This window comes from Telopea speciosissima, unplaced genomic scaffold (assembly GCF_018873765.1).
Source record: "Telopea speciosissima isolate NSW1024214 ecotype Mountain lineage unplaced genomic scaffold, Tspe_v1 Tspe_v1.0154, whole genome shotgun sequence".
Classification (NCBI taxonomy): Eukaryota; Viridiplantae; Streptophyta; class Magnoliopsida; order Proteales; family Proteaceae; genus Telopea; species Telopea speciosissima.
This window is the reverse complement of record NW_025317490.1, coordinates 19,456-41,898: the sequence shown is the minus strand read 5'-3', so window position 1 is coordinate 41,898 and position 22,443 is coordinate 19,456. Positions and strand designations below refer to the sequence as shown.

Sequence of the window (22,443 nt, the reverse complement as noted above, 5' to 3'; positions counted from 1 at the left end):
AATCTTCTCTAGACACCGTCCAATCGCCTCTGGGAACCTCTAGAGATGATATCTCTTCATCATCTCTGCTTTCATACTCATCTGATGATACGGGTTGAATAAGGCTGGTAGGGTCATTGTTATCATCGCTTTCGATGTTATTTACCCAATCCATCACTTCTACTCCTTCGTCCTCCATCGTTGGACTTTGCTCGGCATACTCTATCCATCCCTCGTGGATTTCTTGGTCATCTTCCTCATCTGAGCTATTGTCAGTATCCCCCCTTATATGGACAAGAGATACTTCTTTGGTCAGAGCCTATCTAATAGCTAGTGCTGAGACTGCTTTAAGGAGCTGAGGTGTGACTCTGGTGATTTCAGTCCCTTCTTCTTCTTCAGGAACCAGGTGACATATTTTGGATGATGAGAAACCATACTTGCACAATGGTGTCATTATCTCGAGACCCTCTAATCCATACTCCAAGAAGTCCAACTTTTGGAGCCAGTTGATGGATGCTATACCTCTGCCTTAGTCACATGGTTGCCCGCCTGTTCGGATATTCCCATCACAATTGGTTCGGGCGCAATAAATGTAAACCTATATCCTTTCTGCCCGTGCTTGCCGTGACTTCTCATCTCTTCTTGAATACCATGGGATGGGCTGGATTAATGTAGTAGGATCTTGGAATGTTGTTTCTTCCTGCAGCATGTTTACTGATCCTGTAGATGACTCTGGGGAATAGGTCCCCTTTACTAGAGGCTGTGAGATTTTCCATGCAGGTATCTAGTATTCTACCCATGTGGCACCTTCTGACTTTGGATGATAAAAAGGGGAATCGGGCCGATCCACTTCCTGAGACACCTCTTGTCGAATTTGTGGTTCTTTTTCCTCCTTAAGTTTCTTGGTCAACATTGCTATATAGACGTGTGCCTTCATTAGCTTCCTCTTCCAGACTGGATGGATCAAGGTGGTAGGATCTGCTTGCTCGGCATCCTCTTGAAGCATGTTTACTCCATGGTTAGGTAGAGGATTTGTGGTGACATTTGGCGGCTGCTTCTTCTGAAGTTCAAGACCTATGAATTCTGCCGCCTGGCTGCTTGTCCTTACAGTATTTCCTCCTATGGCTCTTGGGCTTTTCCTTGCCGAATAGCTTCCTGATGCTTCACGGGTCATACCCTGATTCTGCCTTTCTTTAAAGATCTTATCTTCAATCTTCTTCCCAATTGTCATAAGAGCATCAAATGTTTTGATGTGCTGGTAGTATATCTTCTCACGGTACTCCCCATACAGATTTTCTAACGATATCTTGACCTGCTCCTCCTCAGTAGGGCGGTTCCACATTTTTGTGGCCTTCTCCCTAAACCGCATGATGTAGTTTGAGAACTCTTCACTTGGCTCTTGCCTCAAGGTTTCCAATTCTCTTCGAGTAATATCCATCTCGGTGTTGTATGAATATTGCTTAGTGAAAGCTTTAACCACAGAGGCCTATGACTGGGTTTGAGTGTGATCAAGCTGGGTTAACCACCTCAAAGCAGATCCAACCAAAGAATACAAGAACTCCTGTCCCATTTGGTTTTCAGAAAGTCCCCATGATCTGGCAATGGTGGCAAAAATCTTGAGATGAGCCCTAGGATCTCCCGATCCGTCGAACTTATCTAATTTCCATTTGAAATCTTCGGGGATTTTCCCTTTGGGAAAGAACACCAGGTCTTCTTCATCTTTTTCTTTGACTTTGCCCTTGACAACCACTTCCAGCTTGGCTACTTTTTCTCTCATTTTCTTCTCCCTTTCAGTCTCAGGAGGGTCCATAGGGTGGCTATCTTCCCCTTCTTCTACTGGTATGATGATTGGAGTCTTGAGGGTTGCGGGGTTAGTTTTCCGGACTTCTTGCTTTGCTGGTCTAGCTATGGATCCGCCCCTAGATAGTTCATTGACCGACTGAACTAGTTGTGCCATGAGTTGTCGCATTTTGGCCATGTCTACTTGCAGCCTATCCACTCGATCTTCGACGTGAATTTCAGACAGGTGATCCTCCGGAGGATTCATGTTACTCACAAGTGATATCTCAGAAGATGAACTAGAAGAATGAGAAGGAATCAGGGATCTTGAGGAGAATGGTGGGCTGGCTCGAGTCAACCTTCCGTCGCGTCGGACCTAGATGGATAAGGATGAAATAGTGCTTCTACGAAAGAGAGAAGAATACCTAGTTTAGACCCTAAGAAGGCTAAAGAAGAATTTTATTTATTTCTTTTTTTTCCTTTTGAGTTTTTTATGATGTTTTTTTTGGTATTTTATAACATTTGTTTCATATTATTTTATTATTTTATTCGACTCAAGTAATCGGAGTGGTCATCAGAGTTTCAGCAGACTCCTTCTAAGACCAGACTTTGAATGCCGTCATTGCCCAAGCATTTTCGAACACAACAACAAAAAACAAACAAAAGAAAGATCCTAGTTACTGGGTTATTGATGATTATGTCTGGAGTCAAGATGAGATGCCTTCTTTTTTTTCTCGATGGACATGTAAGGTTCCATTATATGGAAGTGGGCTTCCATTTTTCTTTGAGGGACCATCGTGGGACTATGGAATTTCTTATCTTTGGTGGCATCTCATATCAAAAGCAGGTTAATCATCAAATGACCCTAAACTCGGTCTTTCTTACAACTAACAAAGGTTAGTTTGTGTCGTACCCTAATCATATGTGGTCTATTTTCTTACATGATGCATGTAAGGGGTAGGCTTCCATAGGACAGAACAAGGCCACCCTTGACAGAACCGATATACCTATTGCTCGTGGTCGCAAATTGTAGGCACGTGGTTCTTTTGATATACCTGGAGAATAGGTCACACAAACTCAGAGTAATCGAGCTAGTGCCTTTTTTTAGTGGCAAAGCACTCCACAACACACTAGTGAATACCCTCGCTGGTGATTCTAAACTCGTACAATAAATATTAAGGGTTGTAGCTTCGCCGTGAATTACCCATGACTACTCATGGGGTCCAACGACTAACTACGGGGGTAAGAGGAGTTCCCATGCAATGTATGTGTGCAAGAACGTGGTACAGGAAGCGGCTATCATCCGATCTCAGAGTACTTAGTATGACGTGCCTCACCTCCCCGGGGGTAAAGCCACTACAGGGAGTACCCTCGCCGTTTGATTTCACTTCGAGCAGTATGCATGATGCAGTTAGTACACACAAGGGTTAGCCAGACAAACATATTATGGTATTTATTTATTCATTTATTTATTTATTTATATTTTGTTTTGTATATTTTTTTTATTATGTTCTTTTATTATTATTATTATTATTATTAATTTTTTTTTTTTAAAGTTTAGAGAGAACATTCTGTCATTTATTGATAGCACCTATTTAGACAGTTTGACCTCGGGTAGACATTTGTCCACCACATCCCTAGTGAAGTCACCACTGTAAGTACCGCAGTCCGTCGGGACGAGGGTTTCCTCCCCGGCCCTTTGTGGTATATTGGCGACATAGGGTTTTGGGAGACACATGTGTGTGTGTATGGATGTGGATAACATTGTCAATGTATAATATCGATAAACAGGGGATTGGGATCATGCATTAAAATATGTTAACATAATGAGAAGTCGCCACCTAGGGTTAGGGCCTAGGACCCATTAAGTATAGCCCTACCCGTGGTGAGCGGAATCGGGCTACGTGACTCCATATGGTCCCACCAAAGGTTCGGGTAAGGGGTCAGGTTACGAGTGTGGGAAGGTGTTAGGCACCCACCTCACCAAGCCGAAGCCGGTCTCTCTGTGTTAGATGCTACATAAGGATGAATGTTCTCTCTCTCTTATTACGGGGATGGGGGATATTATGAACTACATTCGGATGCTATGAATTGAACTAAAGCATAATAAACTACATTATATATATGAAAAATGTGGACTAAAATAGTAAAATATGAAAGGACTACATTGGATCAACGAAAATACAATAATTATACCTGTATGGTTGTATGCCCCTGGCTCAGGGGAGATAGATGAATAGACCGACGCTGTTTCTTTCTCGGCAGAGTAACGGCTCTTTCGAGTGATTTGGAAAAGAGTAAACAGACAGAATACGTCTGTAACAAAGGAGTTTCAATGGTTATCCGTGCACAGACGGGATACCAACGCCAAGGAGCCAAAGCACTCTATACCTAGAGGGACAACCGAAGGATCTGTCCACCACAAGAAAACTTCAAGCACTCACACACTCATGAGAGAAGGAGGAGAAATGAGGGTGAAAAGGGAGGAAAAGAGGCTAGGAATCACTTGGGGAGGGTCTCTCTACCCAAAATTCCTTGGGAAATGTGGGAGGGGACCCTCCTATTTATAGGGAGGGACCCTTTCTCTCTCCTGGCCGGATAAGTCCTCCACAACGCCATGGGTGACGTCAGTAGGCTGATGTCACACCCCCTCATGGCGCCGTGGAAATCTGGTACACATCCCCATGGTGCCATGGGAAGGTGCCCACGGTGCCGTGGGAAGGCATCCACGGCACCGTGAGAAGAGTCCAGGGCGCCGTGGGAGCGCAGTGTCATTTTTCCTTGTTTTTGGGCCTAAAATGGGCCATTTTGTGCTCAGTATGGTTCTTGGTCTTATGGATCAGGTATCTTTGGGTTCGAAAAGAGGGAGATTGCGTCGTCCATCGTCCATATCCCGTTGTCATCATCGCCAATTAGGGGGTGACAAAAAATCAACGTCTAGAGTTACCAATTTTTTAAGCATTCAACTTTGGAAGGTCGTATCTTAGCCATCCAGAGTCCAAATTGGACAAAAAATTTTCTAAACTGCGTGATTTTTTGAGAGCTATCCATTGGAGCTACTTTTAGAGGCAGAAAATGCAAAGAAGAATGTACTATGCATGGAATATACTAATTAATCGATCTATAAAGCTGCTTTGAACAATGGAGAACGTGCACGATATCAGGAAGGCTTCAAGCAGTGGGTTGGTCACGGGATTACCTAAGGAGAGGTAATCTTTTGTTCTCACAAGTCCTATTTTAAATCTAGGGTTTGATTCATGTTAAGAGAATCCTAGTTTGTTCATGTTATTGGGAGGGACTTGAAATTGAATTTCTTGTATTCATATTGTAATACCAATCAAGTTGGGGTTTGATTGGCTTGGGGTTGTAGCCCTAGATTTTGTTTTTGCAGAGTCAGAAGCAAGTGTTGTAGCACCTGGGCTATTGTAGTAGTCAAATTCGAGTTGAGTATTTGAGGAAATACGAAACCTTTATGGGTATTCCTCCATGGATTTAGGCAGCTTGGCCGAACCACGTATAACTTTGTGTACTGTGTGCTTGTTATTTTGTTTTAGTATTCTTGGAGTGTGTTTACTGTTAAGTGGTGGTGCACTATCTGATAGACCTAGCCACATAGTGGTTACAAGGTGGACGTGCATGTGTAATTGGTAATTATGGGACTACCCCGGCCAATCTTTGTGTGTGATTGTCATAGCCACGGGATCAAGTTTGGAAGAATTCTCGAAGACATTGATTCACCCCCTCTCAGTGCACCTGGGATTATCAAGTGACATCAGAGCTAAGTTACCTAGTGAATTGAAGCTTAACAGCTTGGGACAGTGAGCTGAGAGAAAGAAGGATGGATAGCAATAGAAGTCACAGTCACAGCAAGGTACCACAGTTTGATGGAACAAGTTATGATTTTTGGCGCATCAGGATGGAAACATATCTGAAATCATTGGGCTACTATGTTTGGATGTCTGTGAAGGATGGATACAAAATCCCCACAGGTGATATGATTGATACAATTGAACTCAAGAAGTATGAAAATGATTCAAAGGCTAAGAATGCACTTCTATGTGTATTGGTCAACACTGAGTTTGCCAGGATTATTGGATGTGAGACTGCTAAAGAAGTGGGGGACAAGTTACAGAATATCCATGAAGGTGATGAGAAGATTACAGAGGCAAAACTACAACACAATAGGTCACTGTTTGATAATTTGAAGATGTTTGATGAAGATACAGTGGAAAGATTCATGAGTAAAGTGAATGAAATTATAGACGCCATCAGAAGTCTTGGTGAGGAAATCAAGGATGCAGTGGTAGTGAGCAAGATTCTCAGGTCCTTGCCGGATCTCTATAACCCAAAAGTGTCTGCTATAGAAGAGTCAAAGAACTTGAATGAGTTGAGTTTAGATTAATTGCATTGTATATTGACACCATATGAAATGAGAATGGTGAAGCCTAAATCCACAGAGGAGACTGCATTTAAAGCCATGAAGAAGTTGAAAATCAAGTAAGAAAATGCTAATGAAGATTCTGATGATGAGCATATTACCTACCTTGCTAGGAAGTTCAAGAATGGTAAAGGTAAATACAAGGGAAAACTTCCCTTGAAGTGCTTTAATTGTGGAGGTATAGGACATTTTACCTCTAAATGTCCAAAGAAGGGCAAAACAGTTGAGTCAGATGATGAAAACACTCAAGCCTCCAAGAACAGCTTTAAAATGAATAAGTTCATTTCAAAGAAGAATGACACCTTCAAGAAAAAGAGTTTGATGACAAAAAAAGATGACAACTCTTCAGAAGAATTAACAGAACTTAGAGACTCTAATGATGAATTAATTTTTATGGTCTTAGCAAGCAATGACCATCAAGAAGAGGAAGAAAAATCTGATGAGGATGTAGAATCAGAAGCTGAAAATCTGGAAACTATTTTTTATACTACCATAAATGAGCTCAAGATAGAAAGAAATAAAAGCAAGATGTTAGAGAAGCAGCTTGCAGAAGGAGAGAAAATCAGTCAACTAAAGCTCACCATTGAAGAAACACAGAAGATGACTGAAGATATTAGTATTAACTTATCTTTGAAAGTTGATGAATGTGCCAAGCTTGAAGAAGAAATAGTAAAACTAAAGGTGGAACTTGAAAATTTAAAAAAGAAGGATTACCTTATAATTGCAACTACATCCCCAATAAGTACAACTGTGAATGACAAGGGCAAGAAGGTTTGTGTCCAAGAAACTGAAGAAGAACATGATCAAGTAGCAAATGGACCTAGCATGTTAGATGATCTCCTTAGTAGACAAAGACCTACCAATGATAAATCTGGTGTTGGTTATGAGAAGGGAAATTCTTTAAAGTGGGTGAAGATAAAAGGGAATGGCACTGTACATAATCTGGTCAGGTTTGTTAGCAAGAAGAGAAGAGGTTCAAGACCTATGAATTCTGCTAGCAAGAAGGTTGACGAGGATAGGTTTACTACAGTATACTATTAGAGATCCAAAGACTACATGAAGAATAATTGGCAGACTCAAAGGTTTAATGGGTATTGTTATGGCTGCAACATGTATGGACACCGAGTAACAGAATGTAGAAGGAATGTCAAGCCTGCAGTTGTCAAAGTGAAGAATAGGTTTGCACCACTAGTAGATCAAAATGTGGAGTATTTTAGATGCTACAAGCTTGGTCACATTGCAAGGAAATACAAGACTTTGCTTCCCTCTCAAAGCCAGTCTATGAAGAAGGAGAAGAAATATCATACAAAGAACAAGAAGGTGTTTACAAAGAAGGAAACCAAAAAATCCATTACTATATCTGAAAAAATAGTTTGGGTTGAGAAGAAGAAGACAGGAGAAAGCAACAAATCATTGATTGTTCAGACGGCTTTTAAGGCTCAAAGAAGATCATCTCCATGGATTCTTAATAGTGGGTGTTCTACTTATATGACAGGTGAAAGAGATAAAATTTTAAATCATGATAAAGTTGAAAGTGGCTCAGTTAGAGTTGGGAATAATGATGGGGCCAAGATTGAAGGTAAGGAGACAGTAAGCTTCGATCAAGGAAGAATAAAATCTGGCAGGGTGTTGTATGTGAGTGGCTGAAACATAACCTTCTGAGTGTGAGTCAGATATATGACCAAGGAAATGAGATCTTATTTACAAAGAAAGGTTTTGAGATAAGGAAGACGAAAAATGGAAAGACAGTGGCTTATGGTTCCAGGATAGATGGAAATTTGTATGTTCTTACAGAGAGCAGTGATGACAATTGCATGATTAGTCAGGAGGATGAAAGCACACTTTGGCACAGAAGACTTGGGCATATAAATTTCAAGAACTTAGCCAAGTTGAGCAAGAGCAAGGGTGTTAGGGATCTTCCAAAAATCAAGAACCTCACAAATCATATAAGGGCTATATACAAGTCAAAGGAACATTATCCTAGTAAGCCTTTAGACCTAATTCATACATATTTGTGTGGACCAATGAGGTCTCAAGCAATTGGAGGAGAGAGATTTTTCATGCTACTTATTGATGAGTACTCAAGGATGACGTGGGTCTTTTTTCTCAAGGACAAAACTGAAGCCTTACACTACCTCAAGGTGTTCAAGAAAAGGGTTGAGAATGAAACTGGCAAAACAATCAAGTGCATCAGATCTGACCAAGGAAAGGAGTTCACATGGAGTGCTTTCATAGAATTTTGTAATGAACATGGCATGCAAATTCAGCATTCGACAGCAAGAACCTCTCAACAAAATGGGGTAGTTGAAAGGAAGAATAGGACAGTTCAAGGAATGGCTAGGGCAATGCTTACGGATAATAATATTGTAAAATATTTTTGGAGAGAAGCCATCTATATAGCTATCTGCATTGGCAACAGGTGCTTGTTGAGACCACAAGAATCCAAGACTCCATATGAATTATGGTTTAATAGAAGAGCCACAGTGATACACTTTAGGGTGTTTGGTAGTCATTGCTTCATCAAAAGAAAGGAAGACAACCTTGGAAAATTTGATGATAGAGCAGATGAAGGAATTTTCTTAGGGTATTCCTCAAAGAGCAAGGCTTACAAATGCTTCAATAAGAGGTTGGGGAAAGTTGTGGAGAGTTCAGATGTGAAGATTGATGAAAAATTGCCGCACTCTAGACCAGTAGTATTAGAAGAGCAAACTTTTGAAGAATTTGATGATTATACGACTGTGAATGGTGATACGACTGTGGATGATGAAGTTGTTGAAGTTCAGAAGCATGAGGATGCAAACACAGATGCTCATGAGATTGACACAGTGACAGAGAGAGATGGAAGACCTAGTTTTGAAAAATGGCAAAAAGTGCATCCCCCAAATCAAGACATCAGAGATCCTAAAGCAGACATGCAAACAAGAAAGATGAAGGCCATTACATATTCTCTATTGTCACAGGTGGAACCTAAGTCCGTTTATGAAGCAAGCAAAGATGAACATTGGGTTAAAGCCATGAACGAAGAGCTGGATCAGATTGAGAAGAATAACACATGGGAGTTAGTTCCCAGACTGGCAGATAAGAACATTATTGGCACCAAATGGGTCTTCAGGAATAAGTTAAATGAAGATGGCCAGATGATGAGAAACAAAACCAGACTTGTGTGCAAGGGCTACGCTCAGGTGGAAGGAATAGATTTTGATGAGACTTTTGCACCGGTAGCAAGGATGGAATCCATTCAAATGTTCCTAGCTTTGGCTGTATACAAGGGCTTTAAGGTATATCAGATGGACGTGAAGTCAGCTTTCTTGAATGGTAATCTTGAAGAGGAAGTATATATAAAGCAACCAGATGGTTTTCAGCTTATAGAGGATCCAGATATGGTTCGTAGACTAAAGAAAGCTCTTTATGGATTGAAGCAAGCTCTAAGAGCTTGGTATTCCAGACTTGATACTTATTTACATCAGTTGGGACTGTGGAAGGGTATGGTTGATAACAACCTGTATGTGACGACAGAAAGCAGTAGTCAATTGATTGTAGTAGTATACGTAGATGATATCATTTTTGGAGGGCACAATGATGAAGTTTGTAGACAATTTGCAGAGTGCATGAAGAAAGAGTTCAAGATGTCCATGCTCGGAGAACTCTTATACTTTCTAGGATTGCAGGTGAGTTAGCGGTAGAATGGTATTTTCATATGCTAGATGAAGTATACCAAAGAAATGTTGAAGAAATTCCAGATGGAGGATAGTAAACCAATGGGTACGCCCATGGTTATGGGATGCAAACTGAGTACAAATGATGATTCCCCCTTAGTTGATCAGACAATGTACCGGTCTATGATTGGCAATTTTTTGTATTTGACAGCATCAAGGCCTGATATTATGCAAGAAGTTTTTCTGGTAGCTAGATTTCAAGCCAGCCCAAAGGAGACACATCTATTGGCAGTTAAACGGATTTTCAGATATCTTCAGGCTACAATTGAGTATGGTTTATGGTATTCCATGACCTCTAAATTCACTCTCACGGTATTTTCAGATGCAGATTGGGCAGGAAGTGTAGTTGATAGAAAGAGCACTAGTAGCGGTGCATTCTATCTTGGCAAAATTCTTATTGCAGTGCACAGCAAGAAGCAAGAGTCTATTTCATTATCTATGGCAAAGGCAGAGTATATTGCAGTGGCAGCTTGTTGCACTCAAGTGATTTGGATGAAGAGGCCAGTTGCAGATTATGGCATTGACAGTTCTGAACCGATTCCTATCATGTGTGATAATACGAGCACAATAAAAATTTCAAAGAACCCGGTACAACACTCGAGGATAAAGCACATCGATATCTGATATCACTTCTTGAAGGAAAAAGTCACAACTAATGAGGTGAGATTGGATTTTGTCCCTACATCAGAACAAGTCACCGATATTTTCACAAAACCACTTCACAATGAGAGTTTTGAATGGCTCCAAGATAAACTTGGAGTTGTCACTCCAGTTGCGCAATAGGAAGCATGCATACAGGGGGAGCTCCTTGGATAGGGGGAGTTTGCATGACCCTTTGTACTTGTTGTCAAAGGGGGAGAAGTTGGTGTGTCACACCCCAAACCACCCCCTGGGAGGATTAGGTAGGTGACCCAAATTGTGCCAAATCCCACGGATCTAGAAGCAATTATTACATTCACGGTCCCACATTCATCACTTTACCATAAGCAAGATCAGAGTGCTGCAGATAAACTACAATTACAAAAATCAAAGAGAAGCGTAGCAATACGGGAATGAAGGTGATATATACATATACATAGTGTTCTGAAACATTCCCACCTAGATACAACCCACAAAGAGAAACAAAGCTGACAAAAGCTAAAAGGCAGAAATACATACATATATATATATATATACAGGGAGTGATAACTTAACCCCAAAAAGAAAAGAAAACTAAGACTGCACCATAAGCAAGATGGGGACAAACTCCTAACAAAAACAAAAAGGAGTCCCCAAGACAAAAAGCATCAAGTGCACTCCTCAACGGTCTTCATCGATGACCACCGAGAATGCACGCATCATCGGCCTGACCTCTGTCAGGGTCCACACCAATATCATCATAATAACCAGGACTATCCTCCTCGCAATGAGCCTCCATGCCACAGCGGCATCGATTTGCAAAATCATCTAAAGAAAAATATATACAACAGAGTGTGAGCCCCACTGAGCTCGTGAGCAAAACATATCACCATGCATGCACATGCAACCACAATCCACATGATCCTACATGATATGCAAGTCCAGATTATTTATTAGCCACCTAGCATTACAACTAAGTCAGGTCAGTGCTACTACAATCCCCAATACATGTATCCCTGGTGTGGACTTGGTTACCCCTTCCCGCGATACACCCACTGAGTTGTCAGAGAGGACCAGTCAGCTCCCGTATTCGTTCAACAAAGTCAGCCCGACCAGCCCTCTGTGATTAACCTGTGGGGCAATCCATCCCTTTTCTCTGTTCTTTTCTTTTCTGGCTTATAGCCCATATTCACCATTCTTGTGCAAACATATTTCTTTTCTTTTCATTTCTTTTCTTTTCTCATATATACATATGGTCACCCACACAGACATCCAACACCTTAACCCCTGTTGGCAAGGGTGCGTAGCACGGGTGATGAAACTCTAACCCCATGTCTATATGGCATCGTATGAGTTGGGTGGTGTCAACCGTATCCCATACTACAGGCTACCACCGGCCCCATTTTCAAGCCGACTACGGCATCTAGTCTAACATTCACAATCATCAGATAAATTTCACAGTGTTGATCAATAGACAGCCAATGTGTAGAAATTTGAGTAATTGAACAAAATTAGATAACACAATATTTATAATTCAAGATTCTTAACTGCCGGCATATTAACATAGTTACACATACATATATGATAATACTTCACTCACCTGGGTCTGGTTCTAAGAACTCGGTTGCAAATTTAGTCCCAACTGCAGTCTGGTTGTAGGCCTCGAGCGCGGTGTCAATTCCTAGATATAAATCAGAAGTTGTCATTTTAACATTCAAATCTATCTTTGGAGATCCTAGGGTTGATATAAGCTTACTGGGTTGACCCGGTGTTCAGTTGGTCTTCACTTGGAATTCTCCAGGCCTTACACTGTGCCTTAGGCCTATGTCCCGGTGCATCATCCAGAGATGGTGGCCTAGGGTAAAATGGTCATTTATAGTATTAGTACCTGACCCTAGGTTCCATTAGACTCACAGTGCTGTCCCCAGGTTGACAGTGCTGCAGGACCAAGCACAGGCAGGGTTTCTAAGTCTTGCGGGGCCCACTTGGGCTCCCAAAGCATTCCCTCATATGGACAGATGTGGGGAGGGGCATTTAGGTCATTTTCCACCTTCCCACGCAGTACCATGGCCAATGGGTGAGGTCCCCCAAGATAAAACATCAAAACCGCAACAATTCATTCACTGGGCGATGTCTCTGGGTGATGTCTGCATCGCCCAGTGCATCGCCCAGAGATTTCAAAATCGAAATCTGGCTGAGTTCCCAAGGTTGCTGGCCATGGGCAGTGACCAAACCTTCTCCCCATGCATGTTAGGGTATTAGGTGACCCCAAGGGTGATCTTCACTTTGGTCCAGGTGGATTTTCCACTGGGCCCACCACTTGGCTACCAAAGGCTGCCCAGACAGCCCAATGAATAGTGTCACAGGGTTCTCTTCAATTGCAGATCTGGATTTTGGCCACATGCAAGGCTGGATTTACATATGAAATGGTAATCTAGGGCTGCTACCACCTAGGGCTAGGTCCCATTCTGCCAGGGCTGGCATCCAGGGCTCCAAACAGCCAATAACAGTGAAACTGGGCAGTGCAGCTATGCACAACCAGGTTTCGGTTCCAAGACCAGCATAACAGACCTGTAAAATTACATAAAATCCCCACATCTTCCATGCTTTATACTTGCATGGCAGATCTAGTGTAGTTCTTAGCAGTTCCATGCTGTTCTAGGCTGCCAGAGAGCAGAAACTCATTGAAATAACAAGCATCCAAGGGAGCAGTAGGTAGGGGCAGAGATATATACCTGCACAGGTCTATGGATGCACGATTCTAAGCATGGAATGCAAAGCTGGTTCTCTTCTCTCCCTTGTCCTTCTTCTTCCTCTCTTTTCCTCTCTTTTCTTCTCTTTTCCTTGTTCTCCCTTCCCCACGATTTGAACAGTAGCCAAGGGATTTAAATGAACCCATGGCACTGCTATTTATAGGCCCAGGCTGACTAAGGCCTGTTTGGCTGGTTAGGGCCCTTTTTCAAAATGAGTTTTTAGACTGATTCTCAGTGATTCTGGGCACACTAGTGGGGTCCACAGTGGTCCAGGGGTATGAGGTGGTCCCTCAGACTCCCCTCAACCTATGGAGGGTGCCCATGTTCAATATGAGTGGTCCCCATAATTTAAAATCAATTTAATATGTTGTTTTGCACTCTGGGCTTTGTCTGCATCGCCCAGAGATTTTAGCAAGGCTGAATCTCAATGGGCTTGCATAGGGGTTTGACCCATGGTCAGGGCATTGTCCCCACGTGTCATTTAGGGCCATTTACACACATTTCCAGGTGTGGGTCCCACAGTTGTGAAGAGGAGAGAGAATACCTGGAGTCCAGGCAATACATTATGCTATGAGCTGTGCAGTTGCAAGGGTCAGTTGTCCATCTTCTGACAGGTATATAGGAGGATCCACACAGGGTTTCTTCATCAATCTCAATCACTGGAGTAATACTCCACAGTGTACTTGGTTGCCTGGTCAGGGGTTCCTGTTCTTCAATCAAAATTCCAGCCAGTCTGGGTCCTTATGGACTCCTTGTTGCACTTCCCAACTAATCTTGGCCAGCTCGGGGTCCAATGGATGCTTCGCAATTACCTCTTCTAGTATCGACGGCTACAAATCCATAGTTGCTAGTTGTATAGCCGTTCCTTCGATCACGAGTTCTAGATCAAACTTTCGAGCTTCTTCGTACAATTGTTCGCTTACAACCAAGGAAGCGAGAGATGCAGCCTGGGATTTTCTACTTAATGCATCCGTAACAACGTTGGCCTTGTCGAGGTGGTACTGGATTTCACACTCATAATCTTTTAGCAGTTCTAACCACCACCTCTGTCTCATGTTCAGCTCCTTCTGGGTGAAGAAATACTTCAGAATTTTATGATCGCTGAAGATTTCACTCTTTTCACCGTGTAGGTAATGGCGCCATATCTTTAACGTGAAGACCACCGCTGCCAATTCTAAATCATGAGTGGGGTAGTTCTTCTCGTGTTCTTTTAATTGTCTAGAGGCATAGGCGACTACTTTACCTTTCTGCATTAGGACGCCACCCAATCCTGTCCTGGATGCGTCAGTATATACTACCATTCCTCTGGTGCCGTCCGAAATGGTCAAGACTGGAGCTATTACCAATCGGTTTCTCAATTCCTGAAAACTTTTCTCGCATGCTTCATTCCATTCAAATTTGGCTCTCTTCTTTGTAAGTTTTATTATGGGTGCCAAAATCCTTGAGAAATTTTCAATAAATTGGCGGTAATACCCAGCCAATCCTAAGAAACTTCGGATCTTAGTGGCACTCTTCGTAGTCTTCCACTCGAGAACTGGTTTCACCTTTCCTGGGTCTACTTTGATGCCGTCCACAGTGATGATGTGCCCCAGGAATCCAACTTGGTGTAGCCAAAATTCACACTTGCTAAATTTGGCGTAGAGCTGGTGTTCCCGCAACCGCTGCAATATAAAGGTAAGGTGTCGTGCGTGCTCTTCTTCACTCTTGGAGTACACCAGAATGTCGTCAATGAATACAATGACGAACTTATCTAATACATTATGGAACACTCTGTTCATCATATCCATGAACGTTGTCGGGGCGTTGGTTAACCTTGACGATAAAACTAGGAATTCATAATGTCCGTATTGAGTTTTAAATGCCACTTTGTGAATATCACCTCTCTTGATCTTCAATTGATGGTATCCCGACCTAAGATCGATTTTGGAGAAAACTCTTGCTCCTTGTAGCTGATCAAATAGGTCATCGATGCACGACAATGGATATTGATTCTTGATGGTCAGCTTATTCAGCTCGCGGTAGTCGATACACAGTCACATACTACCATCCTTCTTCCTCACAAATAGCATGGGAGCTCCTCAAGGTGACACGCTGGGTCGTATAAAACCTTTCTTCAATAGGTCTTGTAGTTGGACCTGCAACTCCTTCAGTTCAACTGGTGCCATTCGATATGGTGCCTTGGATACCGGTGCTGCACCAGCGATCAGATCAATTGCAAACTCTGTCTCACGATCCGACAGTAGCTGGGTCAAATCTTCTAGAAAAATATCAGGAAATTCTCTGACAACGTGAAGTTCCTCCAAGGGTTTCATTCTTGCCTCCGTGTCTATCACAGTGGCTAAAAAGCCTTGGCATCCTTCGTCCAACAACCTTCGCACCTGGAGGGCAGACAAGGTTATCCTCCTGGGTTTCCTTCTTGGTTTACTCTAGTAAGTGAAAATTGACCCATCTTCCAACTTAAACACAATTTTCTTCTCCGCACACATGACGTTTGCACCGTAGGCGGACAACCAGTCCATACCTAGTATCACGTCAAAGTCTTTTGTGTCGATCTTTATCAATTGTGCGGTTAGATTCTTCCCACAGATTTCTATCTGGCAGGGGTCGTATACTTCTTTCAGATTTACGATGCTACCCATCGACATGCTGACTACTAGCTCATGCCCGATGTCTCTCGGTTGATCTTTCATCCTACTTGCAAAAGTGGTAGAAACGAAAGAGTGGGATGCGCCCGAGTTGAATAATACTCGTGCAGGTATGGTTGAGACACTCAGGGTACCTAGGGTTTGTATGTAATTTAGGTTACATGAAGTAAGCCAATTATTCCCTATAACTTAGTAGTGTTCAGCGAATGTACCTGTCAATACATCGGGGTTTACCTCAGCTTCTTCATTTGTCATTGCGAATACCTTTCCTCACATCCGATTGTCCCGTGGTTGAAATGGTCTAGCGTAGGGCTGATTCGGCGAGTTTTTGCCATACCCACGCGACTTGCATTCTCTAGCCATGTGCTCTTCCCTGTTGCACACATAGCACTTATAGGGTGGAACAGCAGGCATTGAGGCTTGGCTCACTTGACTGGTAGCTGGTCGGGCTGGCGAAGCTGTTGTTGTCACTTGACTCGTAGTCGGTTGAGTAGGTCGATTGAAAGTGGGGCGGAAAGGGTTCTGACCCACGTTCGGCCTACGATACTGAGTCGAATTAGGGCTTGAACTTGTTCCTCGATACACTTTGTTTGGCCACCCAAAAGTTTGAAAATTATTTGGCCTTTTGTTCAATCCAGGCGACGTCGTAACCTTCTCTTTCTCTTTTTCTTTAAATCTATCTTTCATCGTCTTCACCTTGTCGACCATCTGAGCATAATCCCAGATGTCCATGATTGACAGTACCGATCCAATCTCGGTCTTGAGTCCTTTCTCGAATTTCTTTGCCTTACTAACTTCCCCTCTCAGGTGTTCTGGAGCGAAGTGGAACAGGTCTTCAAACTGCTATTGGTAATCCAACACAGACTTGGTTCCTTGTACCAGTGCGATAAACTCAGCTTCTTTCCTGTCCCTGAAGCTCTCTAGGAAGTAGTTCTTGAAGAAAACTTCTTTAAATTGCTCCCACGTGGGGTTTGGGTGAGTGGCTTCCAAATTGGGCCTAGTAGCCTTCCACCAAGCTTCGGCTTCATTCTATAACTGGTAGTCCGCACATATCAGCTTCTGTGCATCCGTGCATTCAAGTACTTCAAATGCCTTCTCTAGGGCACTAATCCACTGTTCCGACTGCATTGCCTCAGAAGTTATTTTGGAAAACGTAGGCGGTTGGAGTTTCTTGAATCTCTCCATAAGCTTGGCGGTAGAGTTCTCTGCTAAGTGTTGAGGCATAGGTGGTGGAAATAGTACGGGCCGGTGTGGTGGTGGTGGTGGTGTCGCACGTTCATGCATCATAGTGGCAAACTGTGTAGACATCTGACCAAGCAATTCTTCTTGTTGTTGCATGGCTCGCATCATAGTGGTCATGAATGCAGTTACATCGCCAATTGCCACATTCGGCTGAGGTGCTGCAGCAGTGGCTTGTGCAACCGCTGGTGCCTCTGACGAAGCAGCCGATGCTTCAGAATTTTGAGCCTCAGTCCCATTTGGCAGTTCAACCTCCGGTATAACACGAGGTTGTTTTCCTTTGCGACCACCACGAGAACTTCTTCTTGTGTTGACCATTGTTGCTTCTCTGAAAAGAGGAGCATGTTCAATATTCCAATATTGCTCATTGGGGTCAACAATTATTTCCTAGTTAGTGCAGGTACAACCCCAGTCCATAGCTCCAGTGAATTTCATGAGTCGCACCAGTAAGGTATATTGTTAGATATGTTCTCTTTGTTTGTTATGAAGTGCTTCTTACATTTATTATGTGCTCTTTCTTAAACATTTTATGTAATGATGCGCTATGCATGACACACTATGAGAGACTTCAAATTTTTAAGTAAAAGACTTTTAATTATTTACCTGGTCGAACAGGCAAGCCTCTATAATTGCCAACTAGTAATGATGTTTTGCTCGACCCACAGGTTTACTGACATCCACAAGAGCTAAATAAACTACTAGTTGGTTTTTGGCACGGGCTCGTATCTCGCGTATCCTGATCAGTTTCCTCCTCAGTTGTCTAATGTATCACATGATGCTGGGGTCTCCAGGCTTGGCTGAGGTAATAGGTCTTGTAATAGAGAGGTTCTAAGCATCAGGTTATACTTAATTAAAAGAATTAAGTACATGTCTACAGGTATTCAAGCAACTATAAACAATACGATAAAAACATAGTTAGGTTGGCTCGAGTTACCTTAGCGTCTAAATAGTTTTGATTGGCTAGACAACCTATTAGATCCTAAACTTGGCTGTCCTAGGTTATGGGTATGGTAAGACCTACGCTCTCCGCACGTCGTAAATACATATTACAACATACCTACATATCTATGTTTGGTTTTGCATAGCATCACACCATTCGGTTCTTACACAGACAGTATTAGGCACATAATAATTAAACATTTTACACAGACTATTTCTTATAGATGTATAAACATAGGTACTTTAAACTAACACAAAAAGTAAGGAATTCCAATTTCCCATGTGCTTTACACTAAACCCCTAAGTAGCAATTTTATTTTCTTATTAGATTATTTGGTACATTTGTGTTCTTGTAATTAATTTATTTATTTAATTATTAATATTTTTTTTATTATACGTATATGGTTGGTTTGTAAAGATTCATATTTCCATGTTGATTAAGGTTATTTTAGGTAATATCCAAGTTCCTATGTGTTAAAACACAAAATCAGCAAAAATACAATCACTGGGCGTTGGATACACCGCCCAGTGCCATCGCCCAGAGAGTCGGGGCTCAGTTATAAGAGTCCGAGAGGGGCCCATTTCTCTCAAAACTTTTCCTAAACTTCTCTAAACACCTAGGAAAGTTCTTTGAAGGGTAGTGTGACTATTTCCACACCAAATCCTCACATTCCCTTGGGTCCTTTGCGAATCCACACATGCCTAGGTAAGGATTCTTGGTTATTTTTACTAGATTAGGTTTTTCTTTGTTTCTTCTTACCTTAGCTAGGGTTTTTGCTAAGTTTCCTTGCCCTAACCATTCTTTTTTTCTTTTTCTTTACAGCCTAATGTCTACAAGTCATCGCACGGCTAGGAAATCAGTAGCCCGCAAGAGGCTACGAGTTGAGAGTGATCATTCTTCTTCATCATCATCTACGGTGCCTCCCTCTTCACCTAGGGATGACTCATCTTAGGAGGAGCCCGAGTTTGATCGTTTCCTCTTCTCTAGGTATGAGCATTTCAAGGATTGGGACAAGTTTAAGTCCCTCAAGATTGTGAATGGCCGGGTAGTACAGGTGGATGACTTCCATCAGTACAATCTCTTTACTAGGTTCAACATCTTGGGTTGGACCTCCATGTTGACACCTACTGAACCTTGTTATCCCAACTTGGTTCAGTATTTCTACTGCAACTTGGTGCCATCTGGGGCACAAGAGTTTGGGTTGGAGAGTAGAGTGAAGGGAGTGGATATTAGGTTGACCACTGCCTCACTAGCAGGGATTCTGGGACTGCCCAACACTGGGGAGAGGTGTTACTACAAGCCCCGTGTTGATATTTCTGAGATGTTTTCCTTGGAGACCAGGAGAAGGGTCTTCAGGGCATTGACTGGGTCTGAGAGCACACCCAAGTCTGAGGCTTCCTACAAGCCTAGTGCTTGTGTTAGTAGTAGGTGTGCAACCTACAACATCTACCCCAAGGGCGGTAACAGGGGTAGTATTTCCATGATGAGGGCTTATATCACTTACTGTTTACTGGGAGCTGGCAAAGGAGGTCAGGTCATAAACCTCCCATACTTGTTACTTCAGGTTATGTTATATCATGCACAGAACCCATCTGATGGGAACCTTCCATATGGGAAGTTCCTTACCTTAGTCTTCCGGCACTTTGAGGTTCCTCTGGCGGGTGAGTATATGGAGAAGGATAGATCCAGGCCCATTGATAAGACCTCAATACTGAAGATGAAGGTGCCAGGGGTGATCCATCGGAGGATGAGGAGATGGTGATGCCAGGAGATGAGCAGCAGAGGGATGAGGAGCTGGATGAGGTGCAGGGTGATGATGAGCAGGGTGAGGAGGTACAGGGTGACATCCAGGGAGACATTTAGGGTGAGCATGGAGAGGAGCAGGGTGAGGGGCATGATGACATTGAGGGGGTTGACACTCAGTTCCCAGACTTGCCTGCTTATGAGGCGACGGGTGCCACCAGTTCTTAGGTTCCAGGGCCTTCTGAGTGGGCACAGATGATGTCACAATTCCAGGGCCTCAGTACTCAGCTCACTGATATGTCGACTAGGATGGATCGGGGCTTCACATCATTGGAGAGCAAGGTGGGATCTGTCGAGCAGCGCTTGGACTTTTGGGACAAGTTCTATCGTGTTGACTCACGCTAGTCACAGCCTCCATCGGGTGACTTGCCTCCACTGGAGTAGTTCTTCCAGCTAGCTTCTGACTCAGTGCTACGTGGTTCAGACGTATCTCTTTTCTTTTAGCTTATGTACTTTTTTTTTGTTCGAGATGTATGTAGTTTTTTTTTTGTCAGCTTATGTAAATACTTGAAGTAATACTTTCAATCAAACATATGTAGTGGCTCAGCCACAGTTGTCTTTATGTTAATGAAATTATGCATCTTTGTTTATTTACATCTACCTCCCCTGTAGCTTTTAATTTAATTTTTCTTTTTACAGGTTTTAATGTTGGTAGCTTATTAGACCTAGTCTGCATCCCGTGAAGGTAAGAAGAGCCTCACACTCTAATACCAAACTCTGTCACACCCCAAACCACCCCCTGGGAGGATTAGGTAGGTGATCTGAATTACGTAACGGCAATCCGCCAAATCCCACGGATCTAGAAGCAGTTATTAGATTCAAGGTCCCACATTCATCACTTTACCATAAGCAAGACCAAAGTGCTGCAGATAAACTATAATTATAATAATCAAAGAGAAGTGTAGCAATACGGGAATGAAGGTGATATATACATATACATAGTGCTCTAAAACATTCCCACCCAGATACAACCCACAAAGAGAAACAAAGCTGACAAAAGCTGAAAGGCAGAAATACATACATATATATATATACAGGGAGAGATAACTCAACCCCAAAAAGAAAAGAAAACTTAGACTGCACCACAAGCAAGACGGGGATAAACTCCTAACAAAAATAAAAAGGAGTCCCCAAGATAAAAAACATCAAGTGTACTCCTCAACGGTCTTCATCGATGACATCGAGAATGCACGCATCATCGGCATGACCTCCGTCAGGGTCAACACCAATATCATCATAATAACTAGGGCTCTCCTCCTCATAATGAGCCTCCATGCCACAGTGGCATCGATTTGTAAAATCATCTAAAGAAAAACATATACAACAGAGTGTGAGCCCCACTGAGCTCGTGAGCAAAACATATCACCATGCATGCACATATAACCACAATCCACATAATCCTACATGATATGCAAGTCCAGACTATTTATTAGCCACCTAGCATCACAACTAAGTTAGGTCAGTGCTACAACAATCCCCAATACATGTATCCATGGTGTGGGCTTGGTTACCCCTTCCCGCGCTACACCCATTGAGTTGTTGGAGAGGACCAGTCTGCTCCCGCATTCATTCACCAAGGTTAGCCTGACCATCCCTCTATGATCAACCTATGGGGCAATCCATCCCTTTTCTCTTTTCTTTTCTTTTCTGGCTTATAGTCCATATTCACCATTCCGGTGCAAACATATTTCTTTTCTTTTCTCATATATACATATGGTCACCCTCACAGGCATCCAACACCTTAACCCCTGTTGGCAAGGGTGCATAGCGCGGGTGATGAAACTCTAACCCCATGTCTATATGGCATCGTATGAGTCGGGTCGTGTCAATCATATCCCATGCTACGGGCTACCATCGGCCTCATTTCCAAGCCGACTACGGCATCTAGTCTAACATTCACAATCATCAGATAACTTTGACAGTGTTGATCAACAGACAGTCAATGTGTAGAAATTTGAGTAATTGAACAAAATTAGATAACACAGCATTTATAATTCAAGATTCTTAACTGCCAGCATATTAACACAGTTACACATACATATATGATAATACTTCACTCACCTGGGTCTGGTTCTAAGAACTCGGTTGCAAATTCAGTCCCAACTGCAGTCTGGTTGTAGGCCTCGAGCGCGGGGTCAATTCCTAGATATAAATCAGAAGTTGTCATTTTATCATTCAAATCTGTCTTTGGAGATCCTAGGGTTGATCTAAGCTTACTAGGTTGACCCAGTGTTCAGTTGGTCTTCACTTGGAATTCTTTGGGCCTTGCACTGGGCCTTAGGCCTATGTCCCGGTGCATCATCCAGAGATGGTGGCCTAGGGTAAAATGGTCATTTATAGTATTAGTACCTGACCCTAGGTTCCATTAGGCTCACAGTGTTCTCTCCAGCTTGACAGTGCTGCAGGACCAAGCACAGGCAGGGTTTCCAAGTCCTGCGGGGTCCACTTGGGTTCCCAAAGCATTCCCTCATATGGACAGATGTGGGGAGGGGCATTTAGGTCATTTTCTACCTTTCCACACAATACCATGGCC

General features: G+C 42.7%; 1 protein-coding gene across 1 annotated transcript; it reads left to right on the top strand.

The window, feature by feature from the left end:
* Positions 1-6,193: 6,193 nt before the first annotated feature.
* On the top strand, positions 6,194-7,237 carry LOC122647777. The gene is made up of 2 exons (XM_043841093.1): positions 6,194-6,255; positions 6,310-7,237. Exons 1-2 carry the CDS (start codon positions 6,194-6,196, stop codon positions 7,235-7,237), a joined length of 990 nt encoding a protein of 329 aa, XP_043697028.1.
* Positions 7,238-22,443: the final 15,206 nt, after the last annotated feature.

Bases quoted from the DNA above. Each gene is read 5' to 3' on its own strand.
- LOC122647777 (XM_043841093.1), top strand. From the start codon at position 6,194: ATGGTGAAGCCTAAATCCACAGAGGAGACTGCATTTAAAGCCATGAAG. The intron at 6,256-6,309 runs GTAAGAAAATGC...CTACCTTGCTAG, and splicing joins ATGAAGAAGTTGAAAATCAA to GAAGTTCAAGAATGGTAAAG.